Here is a 19,378-nt window from a genome sequence, read left to right on the forward strand (position 1 = left end):
GGGACAAGCTGGTAGTGGTGGGGTGGAGGAGACAGAGCCTCAGCCAGTGACTGCAAGCAGCAGAGAGATGAGTCAGAATTGACATTTTATACAATGTTTCCATTTCCTTGTGTTTGAGAGATGACAAAAATGAAGACCAGTGCTTTCTGTTAGCAACACAGCTGTTAAAAATTAAGTGAATCTGAATGAAAGCTTGATATTTGAGTCGTCCTGATAGAACTTAGGCTACGCTACATTGCTGTCCTGTCGTCAGTACTATAGATACCCAAAAATCGCCCACACCCCTCCTCAAATTAAGCTAAGAACAGTAGCAATTTACACCTGAACTCAAATGACCTCCAGTGACCAATAGCTCTTAATGGAAGGTATTACATCACTGTAACATTAGTGATCCAACATAGTATAAATATTTGAGTGTCTCACAACTCCAACTAGAACTGATGAAGTTTTTTATTCTGGATAAAGAGTAAACCATCTTTAAGGAACTAAAAGAAGTCTAGTTGACCTGACTCAACACCTTGGCTCAGAAAACTGAGAATCACCACAGACATCTCCTGCTATAAGAAAAATGTGGGCCTGAAATAATTCATTTCAAATTTACTTGATGCATGTTGTCTATATGTGGCCCTGTGACAGACTGCTGTCCTGTCCAGGGTGTACCCTGCCTCACGTGCTATGACTGCTGGGATAGGCTGTAGCCCCTGCGACCCTTAATTGGAGTAAGCGGTTGAAGATGAGTGAGTGAGTGTCACAGCACTTATGAAATTAATCATTGACAGAATGCAGACTGACTGGTGTGACAATCTTGCTTAATAAATCCAATACTGATCGATTCAAAGTTGCCTTGATTGGGCCCAATACCTGTCTTTGCAATCAGATTGGGTTATCTTTATGATTGATAGATAGATAGATAGATAGATAGATAGATAGATAGATAGATAGATAGATAGATAGATAGATAGATAGATAGATAGATAGGTAGGTAGGTAGGTAGGTAGGTAGGTAGGTAGGTAGGTAGGTAGGTAGGTAGGTAGGTAGGTAGGTAGGTAGGTAGGTAGATAGATAGATAGATAGATAGATAGATAGATAGATAGATAGATAGATAGATAGATAGATAGATAGATAGATAGATAGATAGATAGATAGATAGATAGATAGATAGAACGCAATGTTCCTCAAAGAAAAATTGAGAACTTGCTTATTTGTGCCTCTGCAGTGCATAATATCACAGGAATGGAGGGATTTCAATGCGTAAAGGGCAAGGACACAAGCCAAAGCAAAACATCTGTGGTCTCCTATCCTATCGACTGTTGCACACCTTTTAAGTTGTGTTTGCAGGAAGAATGCGACAAAATAGCACTTGAAACACTTCAATTGTTATCCTCAAAGACAAAATGTCTTAAGTGTTATGAGAAGCAATGGAAACCACAAAGTAGTGAATGCTTCAGTGTCCCAACTTTTTTGGAATGTGTTGCAGGCCTTAGGAAAAAAGAATTATCTTTGGCTTGTACTGTCTGCAATGAAACAGAATTCAAAGTAAATATAAAAAATAAAAATTGCTACTTCTTAGGGGGCAATTTTCCATACTGTCCCAACGTTTTCTGATTTGAGGTTGGAGATTAAAAACACAAGGATTTTCAAAGAAGAAAACAGATCAAACTTTCGTCTCCCATGTACCTACTGGTTAACGTTAACTGAAATTTCACATTTTCATTTTAAGAAAATTCTTGTCCCATTCCACCATGAAGCTGTATAACTGGTGATACAACAGAAAAAGGTTGTACGATACGGTTTCTCCACTGTCAGCCACAGAAGCCTCACACCTTCAGTTTCATGGGTGTCTTGGTAGCTTTGCTCACGAGCCTCCCTTTTGCACTCAGTCACTGAGAACTACCTAATCCAGACAGATTTACCATGCAGTACCAGTGTTTGCATTTAGTACTGATTAATAAGTGAAGTCCAAAACATATTCAGTTTCTTAGAAATGTTCATGTATCCATCCCCTGACCTCTCGAGACAAAAGTGTTTTGAATAGTGATCTATATTTTAAATAATCCTTCTATTTGATGTCAAATTACATATGGGATTTTCAAATGGAAGGACTGTGTATTAAAATTGCTGTAAATGCTGAACGGGTTAATGTGGTAGTTTTTGTTAACACCCTTGAATTAAAGCTGAACATCACTGAAACCATATGATGATTGTTTCATTTCAGCTCCACTGTGGTTGTGTACGGCGGCAAAGTTACAAAACTTGTGCCACTGTCCAACTATTTATGGACCAGTGTATGCCCTGTACATGTCCTACTGAGGTATCATGGGCCTTTGGAGTCTTTCCCAGCTGAAAGTGGGTGATAGGTTCTGTATCTGACTGTTTGACAGATCTGCCTCAGCTTTTGGATATGGCTTGTGCATGGCACGATGATGTGCATCTTTAATTATGAAAATTATTGATAATAAAACTGATTTTTTTTTAAATATTGTGAAATGCTATATTCAAAGAATAATATAATATTATATAACATATTAATCAAAACATACACCTGAATGACATAAAAAGTGCTTATTATCAACCCAATCCTTTATTATGTTTTTTTGGGACCACCCCAACACACACACACACACACACACACACACACACACACACGCTATTAATGTCTGTATCCTTGCACTATTCTTCTTCAAGCTTTAACATTTAATTCAATAACTGATACTGTGTTCCACTGGAATTTAAGAAAGCATGTAATAGTTTGTGGTTATCTTTACAAAACACACCTTACTCTATCACCAACTCCTACCAAGTTAGATAGTTAATGAACAGTGTGAATAATCATCAAATGGCAGCAACCAAATATATTAACTAAGATCATTCTTTGTTCAAAATCATTTTAATTTGATTTGCCAGCATCAAACACAATCCTGTTCTTGATTATTTTGCAGTGCAAGTTATATTTGTCCACCATAAAAGTAAAAAAACTTCGTACAGGCACTGCACTAGTTAAATAAATGAAAGTGACTAATGTGTAGTAATAATGGGAAGTACAGTATGTGTGCAGTTGGATAATTTATAGGCATCATTTATGGTTTGTCAAACATTACTTGGAGCTGACTGATGGGAAATAGAAAGCAGTTGCGCACAAACCCACACACACACACTGACACATGCATGCACAAAGACAGCTGTTTTTGCAAAGCGCTTCACATGAAGACAGATGTACAACACAGTTATTAAATGGTAAATGTACTGCATTTATACAGCACTTTTCCATCTATATAAGAAGCTCAAAGCACTTTACAGTAATGCCTCACATCTCCCCATCAATGTCAGGTTGCTGCCATACAAGGCGCTCGCTACACACCGAAAGGTGGCCCAAGGGCCCTTTGTGATTTTTCAACCAGATGGGGGTTTGAACCAAGGATCCTTTGGTCTCAAGCCTACTGCTTAAACACTGGACCATCACCAAGATACAAGTTTTGGGAAAAGTTTAAAAGTAAATCAGCTCTTTGTCTTTGTAAGATACTTAAATATTAGGCCTATTGGACCAATTTGAACAAACCTTCAAATAGCTTCTAAAAATATTTAGTGTCACTGATCACCTTGTGTTAATTTTTCACCAGTTTGAAATCAATTTTAACATTTTCAGAAGTTCAGATTTCTACTTTACTTAAAGGGTGGCAGAAACAATATTATAATTATTTTATCCTTTAATAAAATAAAACATTTGTTGGAAAATATATACATTTTTATTTATTGCTGTGTGGCATAGGCCCTCTCAAAGGGGACGTTTGGGAAGAACAACAGAATAAATACAATTCTTGTCCAAACATTTGTATTGTACCAGTTTCACACAACCTAACCATAAATAATAATAAAAACATGAAACATTCAAACATTTGCAGCATATATCAAAGATAATATATGAACTATAAAGGCCTGATAGAAAAATGAGGAAGTGATTAAAATGGTTTTTATTGCTACGGGAAAGAGCGATAAAACAAAGCATAAATTACAAAAGCACAAAACTGTCGCTGTGATGAATAATTTGATACTTGAAAGCAGCATGTCCAGGAGTGGAGAAAAAGAGTGCTTCCATGTGTTTTATGTGACCTGAGTCGCACAAACGTGCATCCATACAGGTGTGTATTTATCCAGGTTAAGGCACTTTTTCCAAACACAAGGCACTGTATCTGCAGATCTGCGGAAGACAAATTCTTAAACAAAACTCGCCGTCCTCACCCGGCCTGAATGCTGTGGAAGTGAACAGCCCAACAACAATACCTCTCCTCACACACACAGTCAACAGTCCAAAGGGGGCCAGAGGACAATGACTTTTTTGTTCTCACTGGTGGAACATTTACTTGAGTTTGCCTTGAAGTGCGTGGAAGCCGATTGGAACATTCCTTGTGCCGTTATTATATAATAAACATTGATTAAATCTGGTGCATATGTCCACTTTTGGGAGTCCTAACAGTTTAAAAGTGTCCGTGATGTTTCCGTTAGGACAAATGGTACATGCTGTATAGCGGAGCGGTGTACAGTCCTAAAGGCGGGAGCGGCATTATGGGTCTGTGGTGGCAGTGATAGGCAGAGTACGACTGTCCGTACACCGACATGCCGCCCACAGACAGAGGGAGCGTAAAGCCGGGGTGTAATGCGCCTGCAGCGGCAGCCGCCACAGCTGCCGTCTTGGCGTCGGCAGCCATTTTCAGTTTCTCAAGCTCGGCCTCTTGGAGTCTTTTGGCTTTCGCCCGGCGATTCTGGAACCAGATCTTCACCTGGGTCTCTGTCAGGGTCAGAGAGGATGAGAACTCAGCCCGCTCAGCGATGGACAGGTACTGCTTCTGCCTGAACTTCCTCTCCAGAGCGAGGAGCTGAGACGTGGTGAACGGCGTGCGCGGCTTTCGGTTGGACTTGTGTTTTCTCAGCTGACATCCAGAAGTGACCTGACCTGAGCGTAAACAAGACACATTCACACATTCTTACAACGTTCACATCTCAATTGCTTCAACTGTATTGATTTATTGCTAATGTAGTAGAACTGGATTTTTTTTTCTATCCGTTATCTGTTTTTTTCCAACCACTTATCATTTGCAAGCAGTTTTTTACATGTACCCTGTTAACGGGTAATAATCTTTGAAATGCACCTTTGTATAAAGCTACACAATTATCTTTTAAAGTGATTCTAGATACCAAAGAACTCTGTTTAAAATTGAGAGGAAGTATCGACACCAAATATGCGCTAAGTTATAGAGCCCCTAAATTGCACTAATATGAAGTTATCTTGAAAAAAACATTGATATTCCCATGATCAATACTTGTTGCTTTATTTTGGAAGCAATTGTGTGTGGGGGTTTTTTCCCCAGAAATTGAAATAAAACACTTTTCACCATAACATTTTAAGGTAATTTCACATTTATTCATGTACATTTTCACTTACATTTTACATTTTTTAAATGATCAAGAAAACCAACTCTATTAGATTTAACCAAACACTAGGGACTAATTATTTATTGGAAACCTTTAATTTCATATTTTAAAATATTAAGTAATTGACAGCACTGTGTAAATATGACATTTATGAATTTTGACATAAATGCAGTTTTCACTTTTGTTTCTTCATCTGTGATGAGCATGTCAACATCAACTCACACTATAAATGACAAAACATACTTATGTAGTAAAAAAAAGATTAATAATATCACAGAATCAAATATTTTTCCTGTCATGAAAGAATTATCAAATTACAAATCAATAATTTATTTGCAAGTGTTTTGCTCGGGACATAACGTAAACACTGTTGAAGATCATTCCATGGTGAAATTGTTCCAGAAATTCAATTTAATGTTAATTTATTTATTTCCTACAACCTGTAGGAAACTACCTATAAATAAATGACATTATAGTTGTATTTATGAAAACAAATCATGTATTTGTAAAAAGTGGAAAGAAGGCATACACTTTATTTATACTACTCCCATTTATTAAATGTGCTACTGTCCAAGGAAACTCCCATACTACTCCCATTTATTAAAGGAGCAGGGACACATTTTAGGATATGTTACATAATTGCAAGTGCATGAGCATAATTGTGTATAAATGTGTTTGTTTTGATAAGTGTTCTTGAGTAGTCTGGCAGTTTTTCTTATGATTAAAATCCACAAAATAACCCAAATCCAGATCATCTGCAAAGTACTCCACAATAAAACAGCTCGGTATGCCAACAAAACATTTATTAAACCAAATTTAAACATTAATCAAGAAGCTGTATGCCCTCCTCCAGCATGTACACACTCCTGGCATCGATTTGACAGACACCTGATAATCCTGTCAATATACCAATATAGTACAAAAACATACCTGCTCCTTTAATAAATGTGAGTACTGTATGTATTGATATTGCTTTTATGTAAGAATAAGAACTTTATTAATCCCGAAGGAAGCTGTTCTGCCATGAGTGCGGAAACAGTAAAATGCAGTGTTTGGGGAAGAATGTAAGCAGAGAAATGGTGCACAAACACGTCGAACTCACGGGGCTGTGCGTTAAAGGCGCCGCCGGTGACCCAGCAGGGCGCGCACTCCTCCGGCTCCGACGCCTCGGACTTCACCGGAGAAGAAGGCGCAGCCGTCACGCGCTGTGCGCTCCTCCCGTCAGGACTGCACACGAACACGGAGTCGGCGATAACCTCCGGTGCACAGCAAGAAGTCTCGGTGCCGCGACGCTCCGTCTTCCTCACGGATATCAGCGCCTCCACGCTGAACGGGTGACGCCGGCGCGCTACCGGCGACTTATTGGTGTCCTCTCCGGTCCGCCGGTTCGTGTCCTCCTCGGAAGAACTGCTGCCCAGGTCCTTAAAGGTCTCACAACAAGCCATTGGTCCTCCAGGTGAGACTTCCAGAGAGAGAGACGGTGCGAGCGCAGCCAGGTGAGACACGGGCTGGACTGTTGTGGAGTTGTCAGTGCGTGCGTGTATCACTGTGACACCACTCAACTTTGTCCAATCACTGCAGTCTGAATGGAAAGGAAATGATGCCTTCACCGACCATGGGATTTAGAAATTTTAGTGGTTACAGTCTATTAATAGCGCATTATTATTATTAATAATCATCATTAGTATTGTTATTTCTGTTATTGTTGTGTTTTTGTAACTGTGAGCACAATGTGGTTTTTTTTCTTCCTTTCTGTCACACAGTACGTTGAGCATTAAAATGCACCAAAAATTGTTCACGGAGGTCCTCATAAGTTCAAAAAGTTCATCCCCAATTCAATAGAAACGGATGACTACAGTTTGACTCTATCTATCTATCTATCTATCTATCTATCTATCTATCTATCTATCTATCTATCTATCTATCTATCTATCTATCTATCTATCTATCTATCTATCTATCTATCTATCTATCTATCTATCTATCTATCTATCTATCTATCTATCTATCTATCTATCTATCTATCTATCTATCTATCTATCTATCTATCTATCTATCTATCTATATTCTCCACTCATATTGCAATAGCCAATCACAGATTAGCCTTTCTGTTCATCATTTACCTGTATTTTGGCATGGTTGGTGCCAGAAAGTTATATTGGATCCAAAACAATCCAAAAACGCTAGGACCAAAAGTTATATTGGATCAGTTCCCACTGACCAATAGTGTTAGAGCTTACTGCCAACAGCTAGCCAATCAGAGCGTGGCACACGAAGGTCAGGAACTAGCTGACAGATGCTGGTTGAAAAAAATGGCAACAAAAGTCAACAACAGCAGAAAATCGTCTGCCAGCGAGGTTTGCTGAGTTCACAGAGGTGGAACTGGTGGAAATATTGAACTCCAAGGATGCTAAAAACACTAAGAAGGTAGACGAGCATGCTACTGATGTTTTTGAAGCATTCATCGCATCAAAATTGTCGATCACAGCAATTGGAGCTGAATCAACAAAATGTCACTGGACAGGCAAGAGCTTGCAAAGTTGTTACAAAAATTTTACGCTGAGGTGCTGATTAAATTGGGAGGGGGGTGGAGAACATAACAATTGATGGATGGCAAGTCATCCAACATAGAGAAATATTTGATTCAAAAAAGTTATGTTGGACTCCTTACCATCCATTATTTGTATTATATATATATATATATATATATATATATATATATATATATATATATATATATATATATATAGTAAATGGACTACATTTATATAGCACTTTTCCATCTCACACACCGATGTCAGGGTGCTGCCATGCAAAGTGCACAAAGTGCTCACAACACACAGGTGTCACCGACCGAACAGCCCCCTAAAAATCAGTACGCCTTTTGCATCTGTGCATGAGTCATTAGCCGCAGTTCAAGGATTAAAACCTCGTTTCTGCTTCAAACTGCACTCCAGTCATCATCTATCTCAGCGACAGATTATCTGAAGCTTTTGTACAACAATCATTTTCACATAAATTCAGCATTATTTCATCCTAAAACATGGCAGAAGCAATCAGAGTGCCGTGGCTAAGCAAGGTGCTAGCTGATGCGTTCACTGCACGTCGGCCATTTGAAATCGTCATGTAGTTTCTGCTTAAAACTGACTTTAGAATGATTTAAGAGGTTTACCTTTTTCATCTGATGGTTAATAATCCCATTAATCCATTTGATTGCTTTTGGTGAAGAGACTCCATCACAGACGTCCTGCTACGCCCTGCTGTGGTCCGAAATGACGCATGCGCAGATGCAAAAGCTGGACCGATTTTTAGAGGCAGCAACTCAGGGATTAAGTACCTTGCCCAAGGGCCCTTAGTAATTTTCCAATCAGGCTGGGGTTTGAACTGACAATCTTCTGGTCTCAAGCCCAACACTTCCCAGTTCAAACCCCAACCATGTCACATTTCTCCATGTAATGTGGAGTTATGTCAGCAAGAGCCTCCGGTGTAAAACTTGTGCCAAATCAGCATGAATCTGATCAGACATCAATCAGACTTTGGATCTGCTGTGGTGACCCAGAGTGTAAACAAGGGAGCAGCCAAAGGGACTTACTTATTATCAAAGTCGTTGTATATGTCAAAGAAATGTAAGCTCTTCCCAAAAGTGATCCCTGACATTATTAATATTAATAATCAATCAATTGTAGAGCACCAAATCACAATGTACATTTTATCAGCTCACTTTAGATAGAGAGCACATCTAATGCTTATTATGTATAGAGTTTACAGAGACCCAGCATTCCCTGTACAGCAGGTAGCTCAGTGGATAAGCCAACTTGCAGAGAAAGGGATTAATCCGCTACAAAATAATTATTTTATATATGCAGCGTCCAGCGCTCAGCGTGTGGCAGTCGGTGGAACAAAGCATAGCGTCCAGCTAGGAACGCAGCGGGTGGGATCGTCACGACGACATGCATGCAAGTGCATGCATCAAAGTTGTGCAAGTGTCAGTGGACCTTTACAATATACAGTGAGGAAAATAAGTATTTGAACACCCTGCGGTTTTGCAAGTTCTCCCACTGTATTAATTGCACCTATTTCAATCAATCAATTTTTTTATATAGCGCCAAATCACAACAAACAGTTGCCCCAAGGCGCTTTATATTGTAAGGCAAGGCCATACAATAATTATGTAAAACCCCAACGGTCAAAACGACCCCCTGTGAGCAAGCACTTGGCTACAGTGGGAAGGAAAAACTCCCTTTTAACAGGAAGAAACCTCCAGCAGAACCAGGCTCAGGGAGGGGCAGTCTTCTGCTGGGACTGGTTGGGGCTGAGGGAGAGAACCAGGAAAAAGACATGCTGTGGAGGGGAGCAGAGATCGATCACTAATGATTAAATGCAGAGTGGTGCATACAGAGCAAAAAGAGAAAGAAACAGTGCATCATGGGAACCCCCCAGCAGTCTACGTCTATAGCAGCATAACTAAGGGATGGTTCAGGGTCACCTGATCCAGCCCTAACTATAAGCTTTAGCAAAAAGGAAAGTTTTAAGCCTAATCTTAAAAGTAGAGAGGGTGTCTGTCTCCCTGATCTGAATTGGGAGCTGGTTCCACAGGAGAGGAGCCTGAAAGCTGAAGGCTCTGCCTCCCATTCTACTCTTACAAACCCTAGGAACTACAAGTAAGCCTGCAGTCTGAGAGCGAAGCGCTCTATTGGGGTGATATGGTACTACGAGGTCCCTAAGATAAGATGGGACCTGATTATTCAAAACCTTATAAGTAAGAAGAAGAATTTTAAATTCTATTCTAGAATTAACAGGAAGCCAATGAAGAGAGGCCAATATGGGTGAGATATGCTCTCTCCTTCTAGTCCCCGTCAGTACTCTAGCTGCAGCATTTTGAATTAACTGAAGGCTTTTTAGGGAACTTTTAGGACAACCTGATAATAATGAATTACAATAGTCCAGCCTAGAGGAAATAAATGCATGAATTAGTTTTTCAGCATCACTCTGAGACAAGACCTTTCTGATTTTAGAGATATTGCGTAAATGCAAAAAAGCAGTCCTACATATTTGTTTAATATGCGCTTTGAATGACATATCCTGATCAAAATGACTCCAAGATTTCTCACAGTATTACTAGAGGTCAGGGTAATGCCATCCAGAGTAAGGATCTGGTTAGACACCATGTTTCTAAGATTTGTGGGGCCAAGTACAATAACTTCAGTTTTATCTGAGTTTAAAAGCAGGAAATTAGAGGTCATCCATGTCTTTATGTCTGTAAGACAATCCTGCAGTTTAGCTAATTGGTGTGTGTCCTCTGGCTTCATGGATAGATAAAGCTGGGTATCATCTGCGTAACAATGAAAATTTAAGCAATACCATCTAATAATACTGCCTAAGGGAAGCATGTATAAAGTGAATAAAATTGGTCCTAGCACAGAACCTTGTGGAACTCCATAATTAACTTTAGTCTGTGAAGAAGATTCCCCATTTACATGAACAAATTGTAATCTATTAGACAAATATGATTCAAACCACCGCAGCGCAGTGCCTTTAATACCTATGGCATGCTCTAATCTCTGTAATAAAATTTTATGGTCAACAGTATCAAAAGCAGCACTGAGGTCTAACAGAACAAGCACAGAGATGAGTCCACTGTCCGAGGCCATAAGAAGATCATTTGTAACCTTCACTAATGCTGTTTCTGTACTATGATGAATTCTAAAACCTGACTGAAACTCTTCAAATAGACCATTCCTCTGCAGATGATCAGTTAGCTGTTTTACAACTATTGTTGTCCAGCATGTTATGTCCTGCTGCCCACTTCCTTGTTCTCTCAAATATGTAAATATGTCCTTTATGACAGAGAGATATTTTTTATATTTAATTTATCATTTTGTCAGGCACAGTGTTTATTAATAAACATACAACACATAGAAAGCCAGATTTAGTTTAATTTTCATGTATTTTCCCTTACAAGATGGCAAAAGTCAACCTAACTACAATAATACATTTTTCAGCACACTAACACACAAAATATATGAGTAAGGAATACTAGAAATATCAAAAGAAACAAAGACAAGGCTCACAATCAATGTGCAATATCTCATGAGGAAAATTTTGCAGGAATGTTCAATAACATAATAATTCATAGCTATAATTGCAGCCATGAATTGACATACACCTTGACAAAAAAGTTCTAACTCAGTTTTCCCCAAATCCACACATATTGTTCCCAAAAGAAGTTGTCATTTGGAATGTCTATTTTATTTCAATGTTAAGTTATTTAAAAAATGACAGTTAAAAGAGATCAGTGTTGATGGGGTCAAAGGTTCACACAAAGCTGACAGTCATTTTAAAATGTACACAAGGCAAGATTCCAGAAACTGATTTCATTACTTTTAAAAAGTTCTGAATGACTAATTGCCATAATTAGGGATTAATGGGGGAACCCGTGGCTATAAATTAAGGCCCTACCTGCGCAACATGTACCTTCTTGTATTTAAAACATAGAGGGATAAAGGTCAAAATAATTAAACCAAAGCATCCAGAGAAAAATTATACATCTCCAAAACTGTGACTAGAGTGTCACCTGTTCAATTCCCAGATCAGACAGGAAAATCACTACTCTCGTGCAAAGTCCTCAGCTAATCTTCACGCTGCTCAGTGTGCAGTCGAGCACTTTGCATTGACTCACCCTGACGTGGTGTGTGTGTGTGTGTGTTAGAGGCTGAAATATCATTCTGAAGTGCTTTGTGCATCTGCATCATATGAAAAAGTGCAATGGAACTTCATTTATCTCTAAAAGATTTGAACTTCCAGGCCGTCCTGCACAATTTAAATACAAAGTTTAAAGCATAGAAATTTCACTAGGAGTTGAAGTCTTCATTCCAGAAAATATTCCGTTTGTGGGCTTAATGTTCTTGGCCTAGCAACAATGAATTTCAGTCTCCTTGAAGATGACTCTGTGTTACACTTTGTTGACCTGCCAGGCTTCAGTAGTATTGTCCACCATATCATTAAGATTAGCAACTGATTGATTATCCAGTGAGCATGAGTCACACCATGTGCATGAAATGAGTTGAGATGGGTGATAGATGCAGCATACTATGTGCAGCAGGAGGCTCGTTACACAATGCATATCACCTGAGGAAGATATTTCAATATTAAAAGTACCAAGAAATCACTAATTGAATGCAATAAATCAAATGAGAGGTGTATTGCTCGAGAGAACTTGCAAACCTTTTTTGTGCCACTGTTATTCATAATGTTAGTGTTGCATCGCCCCAGGGAGAGATCCTGTATGGTTGCATAATGCAGTTTAGAGACTTGCACTAATGTTGTTGTGATGATCCCACCCACTGCGTTCCTAGCTGGACACCATCCTTTGTTCCACCGACTGCCACGCGCTGAGCGCTGGACACTGCATATATAAAATAATTATTTTGTAGCAGATTAATCCCTTTCTCTGCAAGTTGGCTGCAGAAAACAGCTGTAATCGCTTCCTAAATCACAGAGGCCCACTCCAGCTGTAGCCGAACGAGCTGGAGAAAGCATTTGGAACCATCTAAAAAGGGAATTATTTGTCATGTTTACATTGGCATGGTTTGGTAAAACAGTTGCATGTTCTTTCCTTCTTGTGTGCAGCTGTAAAAGTATGTTTATGACAGATTTAACATCTTGTTATAATCCTTCAGAGGAGCTGCGCTCATGTGGTGCGCTCATGTGGTGCGCTGATGCAACAACTCGCACTGTTCACTTCTTCTTTACTGAACTTGACAAGTTGCACACAGTGTTGGCGAGCAGATCGCGCCACGTTGCACGACATTTATGCGTGAAAGATTTTTTTGAACATTTCAAAATTCTCTTTGCGCAATTGCACACACCGACAACCCTCTCACATTCAGTCTGCACCCGTTAAAGATGAGTTTACGCTTTTGCACAACACAGGGCGTGCAAGTGCGTGCATCAAAGTCGTGTAAGTGTCAGTGGGCCTTTAGTCCATAAATAGGGGCGAATGGTAAAATATACGTATGTCAGTCGTTGGATTGCATGTGCAGTAACAGATGGCTCAATATATGTTAACAAATTAGCTAATATACAAATAATGAATGTATATGAGTTCAGTGGTATGAATATTTCATAAATATTCATTACACTGAAAGAATGTAAAAACATTCATTATTTATTTTATATAACACCTAAAATAAATCCTTGTCATTTGATATATTTATTAACAACAGAAAAGGGACTTATATTTTGGTGTTCCATTGGTGCTGTGATGTCAACAGTCTAACATGAACTTTAAATAGGAGTCCAAAATTATTCTCAGTCAACTTGGAAAAACAGTTAATAACTCTGACGATATAGTCCGTGATGCTGTGCACTGACTTTGTTATTCAAAAACAACAACAACAACAAAAAAGACTTATGGGGTAGTAGATTTGTTTTTGTGTGTGTGCGTGTGTGTGTGTGTGTGTGTGTGTGCGCGCGTGTGTGTGTTAGAAAAATTAACACTGTCAATTAGCTCATTCAAATCAGCAAAACAATCTCTGCTCCCACTAATATGTGAGTGGGCAGGGTTCGCAATGTGCAATGGTACAAAACATATGGAACCAAATTTGAATGGTAAATGGAATGAAACTTGAACGCTAAATGCAACGCAACACAAATGGGACAAATAATCCATGTCACATGACATACAAAGCACCAATCAAATGACAGGGATCCATTCAGCTGTTATATATTATAATACAGTAAACTGTTAATTTTTCATGAAATTCATGTTTAAATTTCTAACACCAAGGATTATGTTTTGCAAATTAAAATGTTTTATTTCACAAATTGTTTAAATTTTTTTGCAGTTAATTATACTTCCATTTTTCTTTGAGCAGCATGGCCAAATGTTGCTGTTCCTTTAAGCTTTTTCATTTTCATAATCTGCAGTTTGCATTGGCGTTGTTACAAAAACATTTGAATGTTGTAAAGCCCTAATTAAAATGTTATTTTTCACAAGTTGCCAGTGAGCTGATGTAACAGACAGCAATAATCACACTCTGTTCCTGACTTTTTGTTTTGCTTTTTTGTTGCAGGCATCAATTTCAGATTGAGTGTAAAATTATTATTAAAAAAAAAAATCAAATTTCATTAGCTTTCTTTCATTCTTTCTTTCTTTCTTTTGTTTTATCTGTCAGGTTGTTCTTTGGATTTCATATGACCCACGTTTGAACTCTGTAATTCTACATGATGAACTTCACAGTTTAAATGTGTTCTCATTAATCACATTTTTTTGTGGGTACACATTGCTCGGATGTTACCTCATCTTCCAAAAATTGAAGTCACTGAAACAGTCAGCTAAACTAAAAGCTGTGCCACCCCACTATCACATGATAAGCTGCAATAATGGATTAGCTTTGTCTTTAACCACATGAGAGCGCATGTGTAAACACGGGCCTCTCGTGGATAATTATGTTGAATTACGCTCCAAATAAAACATTGATCTCTTTTCTTCACTCTCTATCTATGATTTATTTGCTCTTCCTTTTGAGGGGACTTTCCATTCTCTGTCACGAAACACACTGTCCGATGTCACTCCAGCGTGTAAAAGACAAAACAGAAAAAAAAAAAACAGGGTGTCACCCTCAAATTACACAGTGGCTTTTTAGCTAAATGATAGCATTAGTGTTTATTAGTCCAGCTGGTTTCCGATACATGAGCGAAAGTACCGAAGATAAGACGTTCACGTGTCTCCGGGTGCACGGAGAGCCCATTCATCTGATGATCCAGTTCCGTTCTCTGTGCACATAACACAAGAAGCAGCTCATTGTGACCTCCATGAAGGCACACTTTGATATTTTCAATGAACGATTTCATGTTCGTGCCTGTGTACCCGGCCCCTTATGCAATGGCTGCTGGGATAGGCTCCAGCCTCCACCACCCATGACCCTTAATAAGTGGGTTTATAAAATGGATGGGTTTCTTGTTTGTGTCAGATGAAAGTGTCACAGCCCTGACAGATAAATTCACACTTGTTCTAGCAGTTTATCTGACATAAACCATTTTTTTTCTCCAACGTCACGCTTTGTGATATTTTTTCGGTAATCATTTGGCTAATATTTAACAACATACTATGATTCTTCATTAGAGGTGGGCGGATCGATCCTAATATTGATAATATCGATACCAACGCTGGTATTGATATTGAACGATCCTCGTGTAAAAAGATCGATACTCAAGCTTTTTTTTTCTCTCCCACACGCACTAACTGCTGCGCACACAGTTTCATTAAAGTCTACTCTCTGTCTGTAAGAGCAGCGCTACACTGTGTCACACAACACAGAGCAGCGCACCCTTGTAAATGGTAAATGGACTGCATTTATATAGCGCTTTTCCATCTGCATCAGACGCTCAAAGTGCTTTACAATTATGCCTCACTTTCACCCCGATGTCAGGGTGCTGCCATACAAGGCGCTCACTACACACCGGGAGCAATGTATTGTATTGAGCCTTGTATTGTGGTTTGTCAGCCCTCTACCTCAGGAGATTTTGTTTTAAGTTATGTTGAGTGATTTTTTTTTAAACAAAAATGTTGATTGTGATAAAAAAAAAAAAAGTATTTTCTTGTCACATACAATGTTTGGTGAAATTCTGTCCTAGGTCTTTTGGGTTCTTTGGATCTGTGAAGCCTAAATATGAAAAAGTATCAGTATCGGTATGGATATCGGCGATACTGGGCCTGTATTTATTTGGTATCGGATCAGTACCAAAATCCCCGGTGTCCCCCACCTCTATTCTTCATCGCAAGGTCCTCATTCATGAATTGATGATGTTTGAGTGAAAGCAAACTGCTGGATATTTGTACACAATGCAGTGGCACCCAAACCTTTTCTGCAGGGCCCCCTTTACCCTTTTAAAGAATATATATATATATATATATATATATATATATATATATATATATATATATATATATATATATAAAACAATTAACTTTAAAACAATTACTGCGTAAAAGAAAAATCTTACTCAAATAACAAATAAATATTTTTTAATATAATTTGTTTTCCTCCCACAGCAAAACTGCCTGCATTTTTGTGTGTGCACAAAGGTAGAGCAGAGTATTCTGCAGGACTCCGTTCCCAGGAGGCTGCAACTGCTGCCTTATTAAAGTGGAGTTATTTCACAGACAATCAGAGGTTTGTGGAGGCGCCAGTGAGCGGCCAGATGAAAGGACCGACTCCTCAGGGGAGAAACTGTTGCCATTTTTTTTTTCTTTTTTTTGCAGACCTGTTTAGGATCTCCACCTCCACTCCCTCCCGTCATCTCTTTCTCTCTCTCTCCTTCTGTCTGTTCTTGACTGTGCCCGCATGCGCCACAGGCACTTTGTCAGTCATTATTCAACAAAACTAGTTTTTAGTTGACTATCAGCGTCACCATTCTTCCTTTTCTCCCTACTGTCCTTCTTCCTTCTGTCCTTTTGTGCTTCCTCAGTTTAGTCCTGTATCTTCTTTTACATTATTCTTTTTGACAATTACTTTTGTGGCCTGAACCATGAAATTCCCCCTCTACTTTTTTTTATTTTTGCAAGAAAATAATTCTTTGGAATAACAAAAAATATCACTTATTCCTTTCAGTCGACCTGACAAACACTTTCAGTCACATGCTAGGTAAATGTTTTAATTTTAAATAAGACATGATGCCATGAAAGATGTAAAAATGTGTCAGTCTGTATGTTGTTCCTGAGTGGTGAGTTTTACCTGTTTCAGCTCTTACTGCCTCCAGCTCTTATTTAAAATAGGATTGAATTGGGTCAAACAACAGCAAAACTGCAGGTGTCTTTCTTACAACAATCCAACTTCATTAATATCAGCTCTGTGGAATGTATACTTTTATTTTTTGAATTATCTATTTCTTACTTGCAACATAAATAAACTGAATTCAATAAAATAAACAAATGTGCAGGTGCATAAATGTTTCAACATTGTCTCTTTCACGTGCCTGCCTATCATTTGGACAGCAATTACCATAAAAATAATAATAATGAATAATAAATCAAACTATTAAACAATAAATAATAAAATATGGGTATGAAGACATTAAGGACTATGGTAATCTGATATTTGCGCCCCAGTGACCTTGACCTTCGCCCAAATGAATGACCCCTGGCTGACCTTCCCAGAGCAGTTCTGGAATCTACCAAGGTGTGCGTTACATTTGGCCAAATCAGGTTACAAATTAAATTCCTTGACCTTGACAAATTAATCCTTTCAGGGTGATTTTGGGGTCAGTCCTCACTGACACACCATGTTTAGTAGAAATCAGCAAGAAGACCTGGCAGAGGTAGGCCAACAAGCAGACTGACAGGCACGATTTTTATCACAATTTTTGCAATTTGGCAAATTTGACCTAGCTGGACAAATCTGCAACCCACCTCCATGTATGGAACTGTTGTCCCCACATTATCAACATGTGCATGTGGGTTTGGGCAGCAAGAAATGATGTGATCAAGCAAAAGTTTAAATATAAGATTTTATTCAGCTTCTATACTTACTGAAACATTGTACAAATAGAGGGAAACATCTTGATGTTAGCAAAAAAAAAAAAAAAAACAACGGATTTTAGCTAACGCCTTCTCAGTGTTGTCAAGCTAAACTCAGTCACCAGGAACACTGACAGCATGTCTTTCACAGTAAAAGTATTTTCTGGGACGCTGGCATTAAATGTTTTATTGTGAAATGGTGCAAACAACATGAAGTATCTAATGTTTAACTTTGCTACCAGTAACGCTAGCGAGCCAGGCCATCTTGGAAGTACGAATGTTACAATGTTATTCAAAATAAAGGTTTTGAAAATTAATCCCCAAAATTTTCATAATAATGGATCCACATCATCATGCCATGTGCAAGCCATATCCGAAAGCTGAGGTTGATCTGGCAAGCAGTCAGAGAGATATGTGAGCCACACACACACACACACACACAAATGTTTCTTGCTTTATAGATAGATTTCACAAATGTGATGCTGCCTATGACAGGTTTTAAATATGTATGGAGTGATGTTTTATGATATACTGTTACTTGTGCAAAACCACATACTTAATGCTGAAAAAATACTGAAAGTAATAATGTGTGACAAGTGATTTATAGGAGTCATATTTCACCACAATCAACTGCAACTGATCTGAGTACCTTGATTCATTCATTCATGAATTTTCCAACCCAGTTTCACGGCATGTCATGATTCAACAGCACGAAATATACATTAATCTGTTGGTTCGTCATATTGTCATGAAAAGCGCAAAATTTTCATCATGGGAGCACAAATTTATTCGAATTCATTCCGTGATGGGTGCACGTAATTAAAAGTGCAGTGGGGGGGGTCGGGGTGGTTATGGTTAGGGTCGGGGGTGGGAGTAGGGTTAGTAATGGTGAGTTAAAAAAAAAAAAAGAAAAAAGTGAGAATGGGCTAGAATTTTCTGTTCTTGCCTCCCACAATCAAGGTTCACGGGAGGTCGGAGCCTATCCCAGCAGTCATAGGGCAAGAGCAGCGTGGTACACCATGTACACCAGTGTGATGCAGGGCCACATATAGACAGACGTTCACACCTACAGTCAATTAAAAGTTTCCAGTTCACCTAATCTGCCTGTCTTTGGAAGTGGGAGGAAACCGGAGGGAACCAATGCAAACACTGGGAGAACATCCAAACTCCACACAGAAAGGACCAGGTGGGGACAATCTTGCTGTGAGTCAAAATTGCTAACCACTAATCCACTGTGTCGCCCAAAAGTACCTTGACTGATAATAACATTTGCCTGGGACTCAAAACCACAAAATAATAGTCTTTCAGCACTCATTGTCATTACAGTGTTTCATCATTCAGATACTTCAGTAAAATAATGTTAATGATTATTCAAACCATTAGCTTTCCAAACAGAAAGAAATCTGATGAACAAATATTTATGAAATTAAC

At 38.7% G+C, this 19,378-nt stretch overlaps 1 protein-coding gene across 1 annotated transcript; it reads right to left on the bottom strand.

The window, feature by feature from the left end:
- Positions 1-3,736: 3,736 nt before the first annotated feature.
- msx2b (muscle segment homeobox 2b) lies at positions 3,737-7,033 on the bottom strand. The gene is made up of 2 exons (XM_034178061.1): positions 6,530-7,033; positions 3,737-4,948 (listed from the first exon to the last, which is right to left on the bottom strand). Exons 1-2 carry the CDS (start codon positions 6,870-6,872, stop codon positions 4,497-4,499), a joined length of 795 nt encoding a protein of 264 aa, XP_034033952.1. The 5' UTR covers positions 6,873-7,033; the 3' UTR covers positions 3,737-4,496.
- Positions 7,034-19,378: the final 12,345 nt, after the last annotated feature.

This window comes from Thalassophryne amazonica, chromosome 9 (assembly GCF_902500255.1).
Source record: "Thalassophryne amazonica chromosome 9, fThaAma1.1, whole genome shotgun sequence".
Lineage (NCBI taxonomy): Eukaryota > Metazoa > Chordata > Actinopteri > Batrachoidiformes > Batrachoididae > Thalassophryne > Thalassophryne amazonica.

Bases quoted from the DNA above. Each gene is read 5' to 3' on its own strand.
- msx2b (XM_034178061.1), bottom strand. From the start codon at position 6,872: ATGGCTTGTTGTGAGACCTTTAAGGACCTGGGCAGCAGTTCTTCCGAG. The intron at 4,949-6,529 runs GTGAGTTCGACG...GTTTACGCTCAG, and splicing joins CGCCTTTAACGCACAGCCCC to GTCAGGTCACTTCTGGATGT.